The sequence below is a fragment of the Lagopus muta genome, chromosome 1 (genome assembly GCF_023343835.1).
Source record: "Lagopus muta isolate bLagMut1 chromosome 1, bLagMut1 primary, whole genome shotgun sequence".
Taxonomy (NCBI): domain Eukaryota; kingdom Metazoa; phylum Chordata; class Aves; order Galliformes; family Phasianidae; genus Lagopus; species Lagopus muta.
The window spans coordinates 187,691,256-187,710,750 of NC_064433.1; the positions used below are offsets into that span (position 1 = coordinate 187,691,256).

The 19,495-nt window shown below is 36.9% G+C and overlaps 1 protein-coding gene across 27 annotated transcripts in view; it reads right to left on the reverse strand.

Moving 5' to 3' along the window:
* The window catches only part of DLG2 (discs large MAGUK scaffold protein 2), a 994,028-nt gene that overhangs the window by 256,366 nt on the left and 718,167 nt on the right, over positions 1 to 19,495 (reverse strand). For 24 of the 27 annotated variants that reach the window (XM_048939896.1, XM_048940083.1, XM_048939876.1 and 21 more), the window contains one exon: positions 8,634 to 8,789. The exons of the other annotated variants lie outside the window; for them this stretch is intronic. In XM_048939896.1, the coding sequence (XP_048795853.1) occupies positions 8,634 to 8,789 (156 nt within the window). The remainder of the gene's footprint in view (positions 1 to 8,633; positions 8,790 to 19,495) is intronic. 27 annotated transcript variants of the gene reach the window in all.

Below are 19,495 nucleotides of genomic sequence, written 5' to 3' on the forward strand. Positions count from 1 at the left end.
ATGATGTGTAAAATTGTCCACAGGAATGAAACTGAAATCTCCAAACTCATTTCTTACATCAGCCTTTAGACAGTTGCTAGGTAATAAGGTAATAATTGCCATTAACTTTCAGCACTGTGGACAAGATGTGAATTAGTGAATGGCTCCAACTTGCTTTTGTAGCACCCTTGTGCAGAGAGACACTGTCATCTGTTCTGAATATACCCAAACTTGATATGGAACCAATATAAAAAACGTGGGTTTAAATTTATCCTGACAATCTGATGCATCTGAATGAACATTGTGTGTGGAGCTCTACTGCTCTATCTTGCTGGAAGAACTGTTTCAAAGGGATTTTAGAATACATTCATGGACCAGAACATGTTTCAAACAACATAGTTGTGTGGTGGACTTAGTTATAAATGGACGGCTTGGATTTTTGTGAGATGATCTGATGCATCATCAAACCATCCCTGAATGGTGTTCAAGATCAGGCTGGATGACGCCCTGGGCAACCAACTGCAGGGAGGTTGGAACTAAATGATCTTTAAAGCCCCTTCCAACCCAAGCTATTCCATTACTGTGGTAAAGAGAAACTGGTAGCCAGTGTCAGGTGAAACAGACATCAGATAAAATTTCAATTTCAAGGGTCATAATCCACCTCAGCCTCCCCACACTGAGTGACTGACAGCACAGGCCAAAACTCAAGCAGGAACCAGCCAAAAGTGACCAGATATCTTTTTAAGCTTTCTGATTCCAGCCTTTATCATTAATCTAAAAAAGGCATACGATAGGCACTCCAAAATTCAGGGTTGTTTGCTTTGTTTTTCTCAGGGACTGAATTTCAGAGCTTTCTTATAGGACTGAAAAGGAAGGAGACATCTTCCTTCTTTGTTCCCAAATGTCTCTATGTGGGTACGTCTGTAATCATGGCAGCAGGAAAATTTTCATACCAGTGGTTTAGATGTTTTTTTACTAAGAAATGACAACTTTTTTTCTTCTCTAAAGATCTAGGAAAGAAAATATTCTGTTTAACTAAACTATGTTAAAATCTCTGTCCATTTTACGAGCTAAGAATATACTGTTTAACTTCAGTCAATGTGGAACATTAAAGCAGATCCGTAACTCAAGAAAACACAGTAATTCTGAAAATCAAACCATACATTCAGAAAATCACAGAATGGCTGAGGTTGAAAGAAATCTCTGAATCTATCTGCCCCAATCCCTGCTCAAGCAGGAACATCTAAAGCAATTTGTCCAACACCATCTCCAGGTGGCTTTTGAAGATCTCCAAGGAGGAGACTTCATGACCTCTCTCAGCAATCTTTCCCAGTGCACTGTCACCCACACAGTGCAGAAATGCTTTCTGGTATTCAGAACCCCTGTGCTCCACTTTCTTCCCATTGCCTCTTGACCTGACAAAAGCCTGTCTCTGCTCTCTTTGCATCCTCTGTTCAGGTATTTATGGATATTGATGATATCCCCCTGAGCCTCATCTTCTCCAGGCTGAATGGTCCAAGCTTCCTCAGCCTTCCTCACAGCAGAGAGGCTCCAGGCCCTTCATCATCTTAGTGGCCCTTTGTTGGACTCTCTCCAGTTATGTCCGTGTCCCTCTTGTAACAGAGGCCTGAGTACTGAACACAGTACCCCAAGTATAGCCTCAATTGCTAAGCACAGGGGAAGGATCACCTCTTTTTACTGCTGGTGATACTTTGACTAATATATCCAAGAATATTATTAGACTTCTTAGGCTATTCCCATAGTACAAAATATTTCCCAAATGATAGAATAGAAACAACTTATTTTTTCCTTTGTTTCTTTAAAAAAATAATTCTTCTGTGTATTGATACTAGCTATCCTTCTCAACATGACTGAGTAAGAAGATTATTTTACTGCTAGTTAAAGTAAGGCAAATACAATTAAGTGATTTGCTCAAGTAAACATACTTAGTCAGCAGCACAACTGGAAATAAACCCCAGCAACTCTAACCTGAAGCATTCCATCTTAACCTGAAATCTTCTGAACTTTACATAATTAAACACTTGAACTGTAGTGATTTTATGCCTCTACAGATTAAGTTTCTCCTGTAATCATCTCTCTCAGTTTTCTAAAGGTGCATCTTCCTAATCGTTCTAATTAATAGTGTCCAAAATAGAAATCTCCTCATTAAATAAAAAGGAAAGAGCAAAAGAGAGTTTACAGGAATGTTAGTGCTTATTAAGCTCAGAGATTTGGCCATGCAAAATAACTTGAAAACTGAGGCTTCATCATTTTTCTGTCAGTTATATGACTGGATCATTTACTTAAAGACAACACTTGAGTCAGGATTAAAAAAAAAAAGTAAAAAATCATTACTATGGAGAGTTTTAAAATTGTTAATTAAATGTAATAAGAGTTAATCACAGTACATTTTTACCGTTTTCAAAAGATCCTAAATAATTTAAATGTCTCAAGAGTTTGATTCCTCAGCAGGGACAACCTACAACAAGACATTGCATGCTGGTTGTAGACAGTTAATCAGTTTATGCTGATTTTGTTTTGCCCTATTGCAAATAACTATAAAGTATTGAAATCCTGGAGTTGCATTCTGAAGCAGCCCAGCCCAGGCAAGCATAACATGCATGTAGCTGTATGCAGCTGGACTGCATCTTGTCAACCACTGCAGTGTATATTCCCACTTGTGAATCAAAAGGATCAGGCTTATTTTTGGAAGTGTCTAGGTGTTCAAAGTTAAAGAGGTACTGAATTTGTGAGGATGTTGTTTGAGGAGCTAAGACCATAGCACTAAAATAACTAACTCTCACTAAATCAGCAACAACAGGATGCTTTAGTGGCCATCAATGTGAAGAGCAGTACCCAAACCAGGCACTTTGGTGCCCAGTTTAATATCTTAAATTGCTTAGGGGCTGATATATGCTGTATACCTCTGAATATCTAAACACATGTTTAGGCACAGATGAGTCTTGAAGTCATTTTTGAAAATACCACCTTATGGTTTCATTGAGATACTTTACCGAGGCTTATTTTAAACATTTACATTCAATTTTCTTACACTATTTCTCCTTTGTGACCATAGGATGACTTTGTTTCCACTGACACTGACAGTGTATCCTATTTTGTTGTTCAAAGATTTGTTCACTTATCTTCTTCCAATGACTTTAAATAGTGCTATTTAGTGGTGTTAGTTCCTACACATAAGCTTGCTGCCTGTGGTTGCACTGTGTAAAAGGCAGATCCATCCAGATGCTGATTCCATGATATTAATAGGAAAAAATAACGATCTGCTAAAATTCCCATATTGAATATTTAAAATCATTTGCCCAAACAGACTCACTTTCAATTTTACAATTCACATTTTCTAATAAATAAATGAATCTGACTAAAACAGGAAAAAATCATTTTAAATTTAAGAACGTGGTTGTGTTTATGAGGGGCAAGTCAAAGACTGGATTTCTTAATCTCCATCTTTTTTACTGCCTTCTTGATAGATTCCATCTTCAGGTTGTCAGGCATTTCAAAAAGCTCAGAATACGGCCAGATGTGTTTGGGGAGATATAATTCCCATATTAAAACATGGGATTGAAATGGGTCGATGAATACTCCTGTACGATGTGAGTTTCAATAATGATGACAAGAGCTTTCCTGGAAGGTAGGCACTCACAAGAACAGCTATATGCATCATTTTGACAGTAAGCTTGTTCCCAGTGAGCTATTATGTTGGGCTTACATGGCACGGTTTTGGTAGTGGAGGACTGAGATTCCAAAAGGGACCTGGTGCAGGTCATTGCAGAAAGAGGGCAGGAGGTGCTCCAGACATGGAGCAGCAGCTCCTGTGGCCCAGGAGAGGCCCAAGGTGGAGCAGGTTTTCCCCCTGCATTTCCCATTGCTCTAGTCTGCTATCAACAAGCAATAAATTACATTAATCTCCCTCTTCTAAGTGTCCCTATGCTAAGTCTGTTTCGCCCGTGGCAGTAATTGGTGAGTGATCTCAACCCATGAACTTTTCTTTCATTACAATTCTCTTCCCTTGTTCTGTGGAGGAGGGCTGAGAGAGGAGTGTGGTGGAGTCACTGGTGTGAAAGCACCCCGGTTACTGTGAAAAAAAATCCACACAGAGAACGATGCAATTGCAGTGGGCATAAAAGAAGCCCACCATTCACTCCCATTTTGAAATAGCTTCTTGCCACGATCAGTAAAAAGCAATTGGCATCTTCTCAGCTGTTCCTTCATTGCCGAGGGATCCCAGGGGTCCCTATAATGAAATGACCATAAGCAGCAGTGCTTAGCACTGCAGGCATGCACTAGTCTGACTGCAGAGGCTACTCAATGTAGTGGCCCTTGTGTGCTTACGTGGAGGATGTGGGAACATATCAGAAGCAGCTCCACATGTCAATCATTAAGGTAATGGATGTTACAGGCACCTTACCCATATCCACTCCATGTGTAGACACTTTAGCACACTTATATGTATTGCTTTTCTGAATTGTTTGATGCTGAGTCACCCCTGAATACCAATGAAAATAGCATGTTTTCTGTAAAAGGCTTTGCTCTAGATCCACGTACCAATATTATTCTCTCTTCCTAATCCTCATTGGTGAAAAAGTAGTGGAGTTCCAAGAAATGATGACATTAATTCATCAAATATCTTAAAATCATTCACTGTGTTATTATGCAGTAACACAAACTGCTGTTAATAATAGAATGAATCTGTCATAGATAGCTCAGAGAAGCTCTGTGTGATCATTGTTAAGACCCTTTCATAGGCTGGGAAAACAAAGCAAAAAATCTTTAACTGTCAAAGACTGCAAATCAGTGTCAGTGAGAACTGATCCGGGTTTCAGGAAACTTCAAGAAATTGGTTCTAAATGTAAGCCAAATATTTTCCAGTCACCGAGCCCCATAAGTAGGATAAGCCCTATAAGGAGAATCTCCAAAAAAGTCATACATAAGATGAATAAAATTTTCCCGTATTTTTATTTTTCAGGGATGCTCTCTTGCTTTTCTCCCATGACAAGAAAGCATGGTTCCTTCCACTACATGCATTAAAAAATACTGATGCCATCACAGATCAACAGCCTAAGAGAAAACTAAATACCTATTGAAAATGAAAACAAACAACAAAAACAAATACAAATCAACAATATTGGAGCTAGTTTTAACAAAAACTGTGCTAGTAACTTGAGTGCCAAGAGGAATTCACTGAAGACAGGGAAGTCAATTCTGTACAGAACTGAAGTGTGTCTTGTGGCAAATGCAAAGAATTTCTCAGGACTAAGACCACAAACACAACATTTTATGTTACATAGCGCAGAAACTCTTATTTGTAGAAACTCTGCTACCCCACGAGCTGCAATTTTTTTGGCTGTCAATAATCTAATTATACACATAATTGTCAATAATTATGTGTATTGTCAATAATTTTGAGAGAGTATGAATATCCTTCTCCATTCCCACTTGGTTCTCTTAGAGGAAAGCTTACTGCTCCAAAATTCTCTCTCTACTTCTGCCTTTGATGGGACATATTTTCAGCTGTTGTACATCAACATAGAATTGCTAATGTCAATTCACATTAACTGATCAAAACCAAACTACTTTCATCCTAAAATTGGAGTATATTCTCCTAGACTGCTAAGCTACACAGAGACCCAGACAGATCACCATTAAAGCAAAGGTTATAAACTCAAATTTATTATAGACAAATAAAGCTTTGGCCTATGAATTCTCTTTGCCTATTAAGTTAATGAGCCTTGACAAAGTGATCATCTGAGGAGTGGCTGACAAATTATCTGGAGCAGCAATTTGAAAGGAGTTGGCTGGCTTACAAGCATTTAAGTTGGGAGAACAAGACATCATGTTCCTCTTCCTCTGGAAGAGTTATTTTTGAAATCAAATGATTTGAAGTTCACCAGCAGATTCTCAGTATTGGAACACAGAGATATGACAATGACTGCAGTTACCAAAACAAGCAAACAATCCCTGCAACTTCCTCCACAAGCCTAGGGCTGACAAATTCTAATGAAAAACTATGTCAAGGAAGCCTGCAAGAAGACCAAGAACTCTTCACATTTGACTGGAGAGCAAGAAAGTAAATAACCTGGAGAAACAGGGCTTTGTGGAATTTAGGTAGACAAATGCAGATCTTTAAAGATACTTGGGTGATATTTGGAGGAGTTTCTTTGGTAGAACAGTTTTCAATAGACATAGTGGTAGCACAGCTGCAGATTTAGAAGAAGGTCTTTATATGGATTCAACACATCACATCTCATTAGACAACAGTACTTTTCTGAAATTTAGGGCTGTGCACAATGAACACTTTTAAAACACAGCCACTTCTATTAGGTTTAAAATGAGCTTAATACTTCCCTATTAAACAGCATCCAAATGTAAATACTGAGTCTGTTTTGGAGATTGGATTATGGTATACCTCATAATGCTGTCTCTTTCGTCACCAAAGGCATATTGGTGAAAAATATTTAGAATGGCTTCCTCCATGGTCATTCAAAGAGCCCAGGGGAAAAAATGACAGCATTTGCGAATATCAAAAATGGTCATATTTCCAATCTAGATGTAATTGCACAGTGGGAAGGAAGAATAAATGATAGCAATCAGTCGCCTCTGTCACAGCATGTAGCAAAGCATATTGCAGAGCATTAAACCATGAGTTGTGTCTTTTCTCATCTTTTTGTTATCTCTCTGCAGTTTTTGTTGGAATACTGAAACTGGTTAAATGTACAGGGAATAGGGCTTAATTTTATGTTGAACTGGAATGATGAGAAATAAAACCTTGTTATTAAGGAGAACTGTTAGCTGACAGTTGAACAAACCTCTGTTTTTTAAGTCCTGATGTCAGATCATCAAATGTCTGATGACCAAGTGAGTGTTCAATCACACACTAAAACAAAAGGATGTAGAGAATTACTAGCAGCACAAATGGCCCAGTTCTGCTCTCCAGGGCTTCCCTGATTATTGGTGTAGGTGGTCAGCAGGCGATAACCTTTAACAAACTTTTTTCCCTATGCTAACCTCATAGATCTGATAGTCCTAACTATAGAGATAACTTACTGGGCAAGCAATTGCACCTGTCTATGATTAACAAACTCCATTTACATGGTAGCAAATTCCCCTAGAAACCACTAGTTCCGCTTTTGAGTTCAGGTGTTTTTTTTTTTTCTTTTTAAAATGACTGCTGTTGATTAGGAATACTTTTACAATGATCTCTTCTGTTGTCTGTCTCTAAACACTCAGAAACATTATGATACTGCAGACAAACTACTTGTGTACCTAAAGACCTGAGGTCATTTTACTACTTTTTGATCTTCCTTCACAATAGTATCTGCAGAGACATTCAGATATTGTGGACAGATCTATTAGTGTTTAGCACCTTTATAAAATGTTGTCCTTATGAATGTTTTTCAACTATTTTTGCACTGGTCTCAACAGCTGGACTAATCACTTTGTGCAGTGATTAAGCATTTTACAAATTCTAGAAGCCACACAGTTTTCATCATAAGAAACCAACAGCTTCTGTAATGTCCCACCACATCTGCTGCATTCATCACTAGCAAGTCTTGGTTTTTTTTTTTTTAATTTATCTTTCTATTTTATAGTACTGCAATGCCTTTCACATATGTTTTTCTAATCTCCAAGGTTTCTTTCCTGTTATTATATCTTACATTAATTTATCATTATATTTTCCACTTACAAACTTATGCTCTCTTCTTCCCACGGTTCTCTTCTCTTTGAAAAGTGTATATATACATTTGTGATAAATGTCTATGATCAAAGTTTCAAATACAATTATTTTTTCTTCTGCTGCAGAATATAAAAGGTTTTTTCCATTTATTATCCTGACAAAGGAAGCACACAATACCTACTTGAAAACTTGTGCCTAACTCTTGTCTCCTAGATCCTGTTTGTAAATAGTTTAATAAGCTACAGAAGAATACCTCACTAAGTTATACTAGCATACAGTTTTGAACAGTGTAATTTATTTCTTAACTTTTTTTTAAACCTTTTTCTTGAAGGTAATCACTGACTATTTTATAGCAATGCATTCCATTTTTTTCAATTACGGAAATGTTCATTATTGTAGGTTTTGCTCACTGTATTCTAAGAGCACAGCTAGCCTATAAATTGCTAAATTTTAAATATACTCTCAGCTATGACTTGGTGAGGTGGGTTTGTTTATTTTTTTATTTTTTTTATTTTTTTTGTGTGTGCTCATTTTCTTTCAGAGGCTTAGGCAGCTATTCTATAAATCCAAAGATAGTAAAAAAACTATGCACAACACAGAAACAAAATGATTGAATTCCAACTAAATTACTACAGCTTTCAGTGAAATCTTAGTCATTTTACATAATTACAGAACAATGTATACTGAATTAAGTTGTAAAATGTGATAGATATGACACAGCCTATTTTAGAGCACCATTCCAATGGATTAAAACATTGCCTGTAATCATCACTGGATTTTGGATGACCAAAATTATATACCAAAGTAGCATATATCTTCCAGTGGTGCAAATGTGAAAGCGTGGTTAAAAATAAGCACAAGCTGTAGAAAAAGATCTATGGTGAAGGTGCAAACTATGAGATAAACCTAGCGATGTTCATGCACTCTAACGAAGGAGGTGAGGAAGAAGCGCATGCAGTACCTGGTGATCTCAGAGTCAGGGAGCAGGCCTATGTGGTAGTGGGGATAGGGAGCTGTAAGAAGGAAGTTTTTGTCACACTCGACAGGGGAATAGTGCCTAGGAGAAGGTGGTTTATCACACAGTTTGTTCACAGTGCTGTAAACAGGTTCAGGAGGCCTGGTGATACAGAGACAAAAGATCAGGTGCATATTAGTGGCTGAGAACATAAAGAAAACACAGCAATAAGTTTAAAAGCATGCACAGCAAATCTGTCAAGATCCTTTCAGTAGGGCTTTTTTGACAAGTAAAGTGTGCTGTTAAAGGAAACATCAGAATTGAAACACAATATTACAGCATATGAGCAATTGCATATACAGACCCAACAGAAGTGTGACATGAAAGTGGTTTATGGGAAATGTGGTACTGAAAGGGAATACCTTATCTCTGAAGTTCAGTGACAATTTTTCCCAAATGCTCTGCTTTCTTTCTTTCTGCTTTTTTTTTTTCTTTTTTCTTTTTTGATCTAACAGCTTTCTGTGATTTTATTAACTTTATGCATTATTTATGTTACCACTTAAAAGATAATATGATGCTTATTTCCTGAAAGGGGGTCTTTTTCACTAATAATTTAAAATGAAGTTACATATTATTTGTAAAAATACCATTCTCCTGCCCAGCATCCTGAAGGCTTACCAGCAGAGCTGTGGTCAAAGTGAGCTGTATCCTAGAACACTGTAGAGATGGTAACAAAGTATGTAAGCCATTCATCTCACTGGCCATCAATTCACTTTAAGCAAATTTCATTTGCTCTCTTTACAGATTCAGCCATCAACACATGATTATGCACACCGCATCTCAAACAAGTAACCCCGTTGACAAAGCTACAGCCATTTCACTCTGCTGCTCCAAACCAAATGGACAGCAGCCTGTGAGGTCAGATACAAGGATCAATGTCCTAGAATTGATACTGAGAGGTCATTTTTTGTTTCTCTTCTGCTGTCTAGAGGCCAGCAGCTTGACGAGGCAATACTTACCATGAATTTCCTAGTGAGCCCCTGGGGAAAGGGGAAGAGGGAATGTAGTACCAGGTTGAGATCCACAGGAGACAACCAGCAGCTTTCAGAAGAAATGCACCATCTAATACATTTTCTGCCATACAATTTCTCCAGCTAGTGTGTGGGCCCTAGCAGATACCTCTGGGCCTACTGGCAGAGTGAAACTTGACTCATAATTTCCTAAGTTTCTGCTCTAAAGAGTGCCAAGATGTAATTGCTGTCATATCCTAGCTTCTGCCAGAAGATCCAGCATATGGCACTGTCTCTGATCACAGCAATACAGCATCAGTCAGATGAAAATCGCAAACCTGAAAACACATAGAGGCCAAGCAGTTAATGAAACTCTTTCGGTTCTTCTGGCTCTACCGTGCCTCATATGGGTGTGGTTTTGCTGTGACTTTCACAAGTACCAAAATTTATTATAGTTGTGGATGCACTGGCAGATACAGAGAACAAATTTTCCTTTGTTGTTAGTTTCTGGTTTCATCCTTTGGGGGAAAAGGAGTAGCTGCTCTACAGAAAAACTGGTCTCACTAAATGCTAATAAAATTATTCATAGCAATCTGACATACGTTTTGAGAATCCTCTGTTCCCGACTTTCCCAGGGAAAACTTTACAGTTAAAAAATCAGCAATTCAAGGTTACCAACTATCAAAATAGCACAGTTGTAATTCATTTGGTTATAAAGCATTCTGTCAATCATACAGTACAATCCTTTTAAAAATATACTTACAGCAGCAATTATTTTTTCTCAGTTTATTTTACACTTGCCTCAGAGGTGTGAATTTAATAATTTATCTACTAAATCAATTGCTTTTTTCAACACCAAAAATCTAAAGGGAATAATAAAAAAAAAGACCACACTTCTATTATTTGTTTTAGACCAGTACTTCCTTTTATGCCCTCAAAAAACTCTTTTGTTTTTAGACAATGTATTAAAGAAAGAACAAATACAAATATCAAATATGAATTATACCTACTGTGAAAACTGAAGAAATATTGCCTCAGTGCAGGAAGAAGAATACAACATGTAGATTTCTCTGTGTCTTAAGACACTAACCAGTCCACAAACACCTTCCTTACTTACTAAAGACAAGTTACTCATCTTTGAGTGGCAGATGACATGAGTGTTGCTGCCCTTTAAATATATTGTGAATGCTAGAACTACAATTGAGTCAACAGTGAGTGACCATCCAAGCTTGTGCTTAGACACAAATCATGCCATAGTGATGGATAGATATAAGAGATTGCTACATTAACGAGCAGTTACAAACTGCTTCCAGAAGCAAAATGGAGAGAAACATTCCACATCAATCTAGATACTGAAATCAAATTTCTCCTTTAAACATAAACAGACATCACTAACAAATATCATCTCGGAACTCAGCAAATTTTAAAATGTTTAGTATTTAGTATTTTGCACTCCTTTCAGTCTTGCTGAATGGAAGGATAACAAAAAATCGGAACAATTCTTTCAAAAGTGACTGTGCTGACATTGCTAGTCCTTGTTGCTATAACACAAATGACGCTGTGACATAGCTAACAACAGACCATCTGTAATTGGGCCGAAGAGAATTCTTGTGGTTAAGGACAGGAATTCAAAATTATCATTTTAATTCTTTCTTTGGAACAGAATTCCAGGCATCAGTTAATTCAAAATACGAATGCCCTTATTTTAAAGGCCTGTAACTGTACAGAGATTGTCATAACCTTCTACTTGCCATCAGATGTCATCCTTTGTTGTCGTTAAGACCATGGACTGAACATGTTCCTTAGATAACTTCATCCAGACAGATAGGTTGCTGAATGTTAATTCTGCCAATTGCAGAGTTGGACTCTGGCTAAACATTGTATTAGAAAAGCAAGAAAAGCAAGTGCTTGAAAATATGCGGTACACAGCATCAAAGGTCTGGGTCAGATCAGTATAAACTTATTTTATCTCTCAATTTGATTCTCAAATGTCAATTAAGTAGAGAAAAAATAACTCAAAGTTGAAAATGGCAGAAAATCAGAAAATGATTAAAATGTACAGGACAGATGACTGTCCTAGTCATGGAAACTGTGTTTTATTTAGGCCATTAATCCTTCAAGTAATACTTGCTGCAACAGAGTATCTTAAAATCTCCTCCTAACACTTTACCTTCTTCCCTATGCAAACTAGAACTTACCCTCTAGAGCGCCTGCCAACTGTGGAAGACAACAATCCCCACCACAAAAACAAAAATTAAGAAGATCACTCAGCTTCATTAAATGATTCTCCTAATGTAGCATTTCCTCATTTCTATTTCCACTAGCTGGTAGGAGAAGAATGAACTTCTGTCCAATAGAATCAGCCCACCTGGTAAATCCTGTCTCACATTTCTTCTTTTCCAGAGCTATGACAGACTTTCCTCTCTAAGCATAGGATAAGCATAGGATAAGCATAGGATAAGGAGATCATAAAAGATTTCTCTTTATAAACTGTTTCTAATGTTCCATTCTGAAAAAAAAATGCAAGATCATCTCAACTTTTCTTGCAGAGTAGTGAAAAGCCAAGCTGAACATAAATACTGAGATCTGATTTTATCATTCCTCAAGTGAGTTTTAAATACAGGCAGCAGGTCATTTACCATGCCATAACAAGCATGTAAAAGATGGCTATGTATTCTTTAAGTACTGAATCATAGCAGCTTATTTGCAATTGCATCACCCCTAGATACAGCAGGTACAGCTTCAGAAGGTTTGTTTTATTTAAAATGAATATTAAAGAAATGTTGTTATTTTTAACATGAAGAAGGACAAAGAACTGTGTTATAGAATGTACTTTGTCTATTATCTTAATTTTGTATATTATTTATAAATTATACTCTTAAAATGTCAAATAGGGTAAATGTTAATGAATAATTTTGGATAAATTTAATAGTTTATTTTTAGTGATTTTCAAATATGGGTCTATGTGGAAAAAAACTGCTTCTGTAACATCTTAGAACTGCTTCCTTTCTGCTCTTAAGCTGCATTTTTTTTTCTTTTCTTTTTTTTTTTAGGGACAAACATATTACAGTTCTCTGCCTTTATCTGTGAGCTAAGTAAGTTCTGTGATAAATGAGAGCAACAGCTACTGGCTCTACACAGACAGGAATAATTAAGTTAGTATGAGAATCAGGTGTACAACAACAGAGGAAAAGCATCAGAAAACATAAGCAGGAGCATAGCTTTTCTTGAGCCAGCGCAGATAATTCACTGACTGGAGAATCGAGCTACTCCATGTCACAGGGTAAGCTTTTAAATGGCAGTTTGAACAGCAGGTAGCAATAAATTACTTTTCTGCTCCCAAAAGTTTGAAAGCTGGGACTGTTAATCAGTGTAGAGCATAGCTGCAATGAGGTAAGATCTCTACTGAAAGGTTCGACTAATTGGTGGAGCAGCAAACAGCAACAGAGAGGTAGCAGATTGATCTGATAATGGAGCTATTTATTTATTTCATAAAAGATTGTGTAAGGAGAGAAAATCTTCCCATTCGTTTGCAGTCTTTGTTTTTCCTTGTTTGTAACATCACTGTGTTATTATTTCAGGTTGGCTTTACTGCACAACAGATGTTAAAAGAAAATGTCCTTACTAAAACAGTACTCATCAACATCCATGGTGCTCAACTGAATTTTAACTTTTTTTCTTTAGTGCAGAATCCTGTTTGGTAGGATTCAGTTGCTAGCATGAAGCACATTAAATGTGAACAGTTCACTTTTGGGATTTTAAAACCTTTTATGATATGGAAAGCAACCAGCAAAGCTCTCACAGCATACTGTGTCTACAGAACTAGTCAGGAAATGCTAAATTGAATGCAAGAGAAAATAAGTTTTACAATGCTACAAGTCTTCAATAATAATATCTTTTTTACTCTGGAGTAATTCTTAATTGCATTCAAGTTCAGTAACAACAAGTAATATGTTATTATTGCTAACACATTCTAGTGCTGAGTGTGAAAAGAGATGTCTTTGAAAGTACATCACCAATAAAACAAAAATCAAAGGCAATTTAATAGAAATGAAGGCTTCCAGAGCAGTGACTCATATATACGTGTCTTTTGATTTCTTAAGTTTCTCATTCATATGACCTTCTAGGAGAACCATGCACCTTCTTGTTCAGAACAGTTTATTTAAAACCAAGAGTTGAGTTTTTTTCACAGGTTACACCCTAGCAATTTGAATAAGACCAAAATACTCATACAACAAGTTTATTTCAACTGACAGACAATGTGTGCGAAGAGCTGGAAGAAAATACCTGAAGGACATTAGTCCAGTTGATTCTGGGAGTACTTTCATAATCAGAAAATCACAGAATCATGGAATATCCCGAGTTGGAATGGACCCAGAAGGATCACCAAGGCCAACTCCTGGCTCCACACAACACCACTCTGAAATCAGACTGTACGTCTGAGAGCCCAGGTGTTTCTTGAATTCTTTTTTCAGTACTCAGCCAACTTCTTGGTGAAGAACCTTTTCCTGATATCGAACCTGAACCTCCCATGACTGATCATAACCAATGGTTTCTCAGCTCCTTCGTTAATAACTGCTGTGTTCATGAGCCTTAAAGTTTGCACTTTTTTTGCAATTGCAAAACAAATGCTTAATATCATACCAATATTTCAACACTGCAATGAAAAGTAAGGATGCCTTGATATGCTTTATAATACAATTTAATCACTGTAATCATGTTCTTGAGTGGAATGGCCTACAAGAAGACATAACACTATAATTTAGATCTTTTAATATTCTACTCCTACTTCTGCGCTCATTAGACTTACACATTAGGACTTAGGAAACAAAATGACTGCTTAATTTGATAAAAACTCAGTAACGATTTTCTGTTTCAGTAATGGAAAAGAAGGATGCTTCACCCAGGAATGGTGAGATGCCAGACTGCAGCCTGTCTGCACTAGTAGCTTGTCTTTTGCATGGATATTTAGGAAATAGGGACTGTAAAGAACAGCTCTTCCCTGCTCAGCTGCTGAAAATTAACAAGTTAGGGACCCGAAGCAAAAGCCAAGCAAGCTGGATTTAGTTGGCCTCTCCACTGTGAATTTGTGCACTTATCTGTATTTAAACACAGATTCCTGAGCATAGCAACACCATGTGGCAATGAGTCTTGCAAATAAAACATGACATACCAAAAATCTCTACCTCTGTGTATCATAAGTCTGTTACACACTGACAACGTATGGGAACATTTCAAAATCATTTATTTTTCTCTGTTTTAAGCTTACTTGGCAATGTATTGCAAACTCCCTGCCTTTGAGGTAGAAGTAAGTGTCTGCTGTCTTCTCCATCATATGGGTACTTTTACAGATCTCTGCTATAGTTCTCCCTCAAATCTTTCCACCTATACTGGAATCGCTTATTTCTCTGTCAACTTTGTCTGGAGCTACATCCAGTTGAATCCATATAGTATTCAATAATTGGATGCATCACAGAGTCACACAAAAAAGACTAGGCTTACTACTTGCTTCCTTTCCTATCAGATGTTCTAACTACTTTTATTGTTATTGGCTGTTCTTGAGTTTTGAGATGACACTGTCACAGAATTAATTACAATTATCCCCGTGTGTCTTTCTTAAGTGGTAATACCTGCTTTAAAAAGTCTTTGTCCGTGGATACATGTACTCTGTACTTCTTTGTGCACTATGAAATATCATGCACATTTTCTGTCTGTATTATAACTGCCAATCCTACTACGTATTTCAAAAATCTCCATGAGAATCTGGACAGAATGGATCACTGGGCTGAGGCCAATGGGATGAAGTTCAACAAGACCAAGTGCTGGGTCCTACATTTGGCCACAACAACCCCAGGCAATGCTACAGGCTTGGGGCAGAGTGGCTGGAACACTGTGTGGAGGAAATAGACCTGGGGGTGTTGACTGATGCTCAGCTAAACATAAGCCAGCAGTGTGTCCAGGTAGCCAAGAAGGCTAACAGCATCCTGGCTTGTATCAGAAACAGTGCTGCCAGCAGGAGCAGGGAAGTGATTGCTCCTCTGTATTCAGATCTGGTGAGGCCACTCCTTGAATACTGGCCTTAAGTCGCACCAGGGAAGGTTCAGGTTGGATAGTAGGAAGAAAATTATTCTCAAAAAGAGTGATCTGACACAGGAAAGAGCTGCCTAGGGAACTGGTGCAGTCACTGACCCTAGAAGTGTTCAAGAAAAATTTAGATGTTGTACTAAGGGACGTGGTTTAGTGGGAAATAGTGGTAGTAGGTTGATCATTGAATTGGATGATGTTGGAGGCCTTTCTTAACCTTGGTGATTCAATGATTATATGATTCTGTAAGTGAAGTTCTGAATTATTAAATTATTTATTTGTTTATTTTTAAGAGTTAAGGATTAATTCGATTTCACCGACACTATTAGAAAGTCAACTCCTGTTCCTTGGAAATCTTTGACAGGCCCAATGAATACATGCAGATTACTCAAGAGACAATGGATTATCTTCTGACTCGGCAATAAATTAGCTTTAGCATTAATTATTAATAAATCTGAAAGTAAAAGTTATTATTTAAAATTAATTTGGGGCAGTGAGACAAAATTTTAAGCAGAAAATTGTGACTAATTTCTAAAATCTAACAATTATTTTAAGATAAAGTCTGTACTGAATAGATGAAATGTAAAGTAGTTGATGTGGGGGTGTTCAAGGAAAGGCTGGATGTTGTGTTGAGGGACATGGTTTAGTGGGAGCTACTGGGAATAGGTGAATGGTTGGACTGGATGATCTTGAAGGTCTTTTCCAACCTTGGTGATTCTATGATTCTATGATTCTATGTGTATATAACATAGGACTAAAAAATAGAATGGTGACTTGTTTTTCTCAAAAGCTTTTGACAGAGTTCTAAAAGTACCCACTGCTGATGGTAGTAGAGCTAAGAGCAGTTGCACTGTATTTCAGCAAGCATCCAATTTAATGTTATACAGGTAATCTTCTTGTACTTTTTTTATAAGTGAACATTTAATGTATAATTTGAATAGTATTATTTTATTTTTCTATAATTGCTAAGGTTGATAAAAAGCTACCAAGAAAAGTTCCATGCTACTATGGAACATCATGTTTTGAAATCCATATGATCATCAGCAGAACTGTAAATTGAATTGAAGAATGAGAGCATGAGACCTCTACCACATGAAAGATGGAGGAACTGGAAGCAGCAGCAGGCTGTCATCCTCCAGGACAGGCAATAATGACTGTGAGCATATAACAGACTGCATTCAGGGATCATGTATGTGTCATACAACCCCAGAAATTTTGAGTTTCCGAACACTATCATAGAGAGAGATGACCCTAACGTGACCCTGCAGCATCTTATTAGCAATCTTTCCTATATGCCCTCTACCTCTGTTCCTTATCCCTGCCTTCTTGTACAGCTATCAATTATCCCAAAAGTCACACGTCAGTGTCAGAGGGAGCTGCTGGTTCAGCAGTAATTCATTCACAAATTCATTGTTGCTTTTCTTCATGATACTTTTCACTATTGCTTCCTCACATCTCTTCCTCCATTTCTCAGTTATGTCCTTCCTTGTCTTAATTTTGGTTGCCCAACAAATATGTCCTCTCTGCTGGTGGCTTCCATTCTCACAGTGACAATTTCTCATGCATTTTCACACTCAATCTCACTGTAATTCTTTGACAAAAACACTCTTCCATTCCTCCAGTCTTTCTAAAGGTCTCATCTGACAGGACTGGGCATTCAAAGCATGCATAAAAAAGCTTGATGAAATAAGTAAAGATAAGGCTTTGGCCATATAATGATGTGCTTGGTCATGCTGGCTTTTTTAAACAATCTAGTCAGAACTGCAAAGTTATGAGAAGGTTTGCAATACTGCAGTGTGAGGACAGAGTCTGAAATAGTTCTACTGTGTAATTGCATTTTTTTTTTTCCAAAGACTTAAATTTATTGGCATTTAGATTTTCACAAATGGAGTAGAAATACTGCGTGGATTGAACTTCATCATCTCGCAGATTTCAACAGCCTTGTGCTACATATGGGCTATTACAATATTCATAATACATCATCATGATTTTTAACATCAACTAAGCCATGTAATTCTTCCTGAAGTCCTTAAATAATGAAACTGTTATGATTTAAATTATATACATTTCAATTTGATAACACTAGAGGTCAATTAAATTTTCTTTACAAATAACAGCTGCAATTTATACTAGATTGTAAAACAAGACAAATGTGCCACCTTTACTACCCCTAGATAAACAAATCCAGCTTCAGGAAAAAAGAAAAAAGAAAAAAAGCATTAAAATACTAGCTGGAACAACTAACCTACCAAAGTTACAAATGATTTAATAGGAAGAATAAATAAAATTATCAATCTCCCCGCGTTACTATATGTAATCCTCTTTAAGGCAGATGACAAGCTGAGTTTAGGTGAGGCGCAGTAATTTGATTGTTCAGAGCTGGTAATATATGTCACATTCATATACCTGCGCCAGCATACTTCTACACAACTTTTATTCATCACTCATATCACAACATCTAGTCAAAAACGTGGTGTAAAATTCACAATTTGAAAGCCCTACTTACATCAGTGCTCTTTTTCATCTGGGAGACATGAACTTCAATTCTGTTCCCTCAAAAAAACTAGAAAGAAATGCAGCTAACTCCTTTCAGCACATATACCCTTTTAAAAAATGCAGTGTTATGTCAATGGATAATCTAAGCAAACCCATTCGATATCTCAAAGGAATACTACTCAAATCTGCAGCTCTTTTTCCCTACTAATCAAAACCCAAAACCACTGTTAAAAAATTGTTGATAGTTTTATAACTCAAAAAGCTTTTTTTTTTTTTTTTTTTTTTTTGTTATGTTTTAATCCTGAACAGTCAAATGTGTGCATAAATACAACTTTAAAGGTTTTTCTATGAAATATCCTCAATTCAACCAGCAGGTTTATGTAAGCAACCAGGAAACAGTGAAGGAACTATTTTCAATATAGGGAAAATTTCCCATGAGACTTAGACTTAATGGTTCTCCATTTTCTTCCTCCCAATACCCAGCACCTCCTTCTCATCCAGAAAACGTTATTTTGCAAAGATGAATATAAAAGAAATCAAATATGCTTTCCAGAGTAAATCAGATAACTCAGACAATTTTTCCATCCTGGAATTTTTAAGGTCTACCCAGAGTTAAATGCTAAAGTGATTTTTTTTTTTTTATCCACTGAAGTACAACAGTTTGATGCTGCTATTTTCTGAAGTTAAAAAGGAAGTAAATACATATTAGTTCTTTATTTTATGCATCTTTTGCCCATGTTGTTTGTAAAAGCCAGAAAAAATCACCATCTAAAACTATGGGATTTTTAGAGTGTAATTTCATTTTTTTTCTCGATTTAGAAAGGCAGACGTGCTAAAGAGTAAGTCTGCTCTATTAGTAGTGAATAATCCACTGTAACAATGAAAAGACTAATCACTTCTTTCTTCCCAATGTCACAGAAAAGTTGGTTACAAAGAATCTCTGTAGGTCATCTCATCCAGTCTCATGCTTAAAGCAGGATTACTGTCAACAATAGATCAGACCAACCACGGTACTACCTAGTGAAATCTTAATCTCAAAGGAATGATATTTCACAACTCTGAGCAATGAGCTCCAGCACTACTCCACCTGCCTGGTGTCTTTCTTTTTTCTTCTCAAACTGAAATTGAAACATGCGAAACCATTACTTGTGGCCTTTGGTCTTTTTTGCATTACTTGATACCTCTGACTAAAGTTTCTTTTCATCATCTTTGCCACTGAGTAGTTGTAAGGCATTTCTAGACCGACCGTTACTCTCTTCTTCACAGCATTAAACAAGC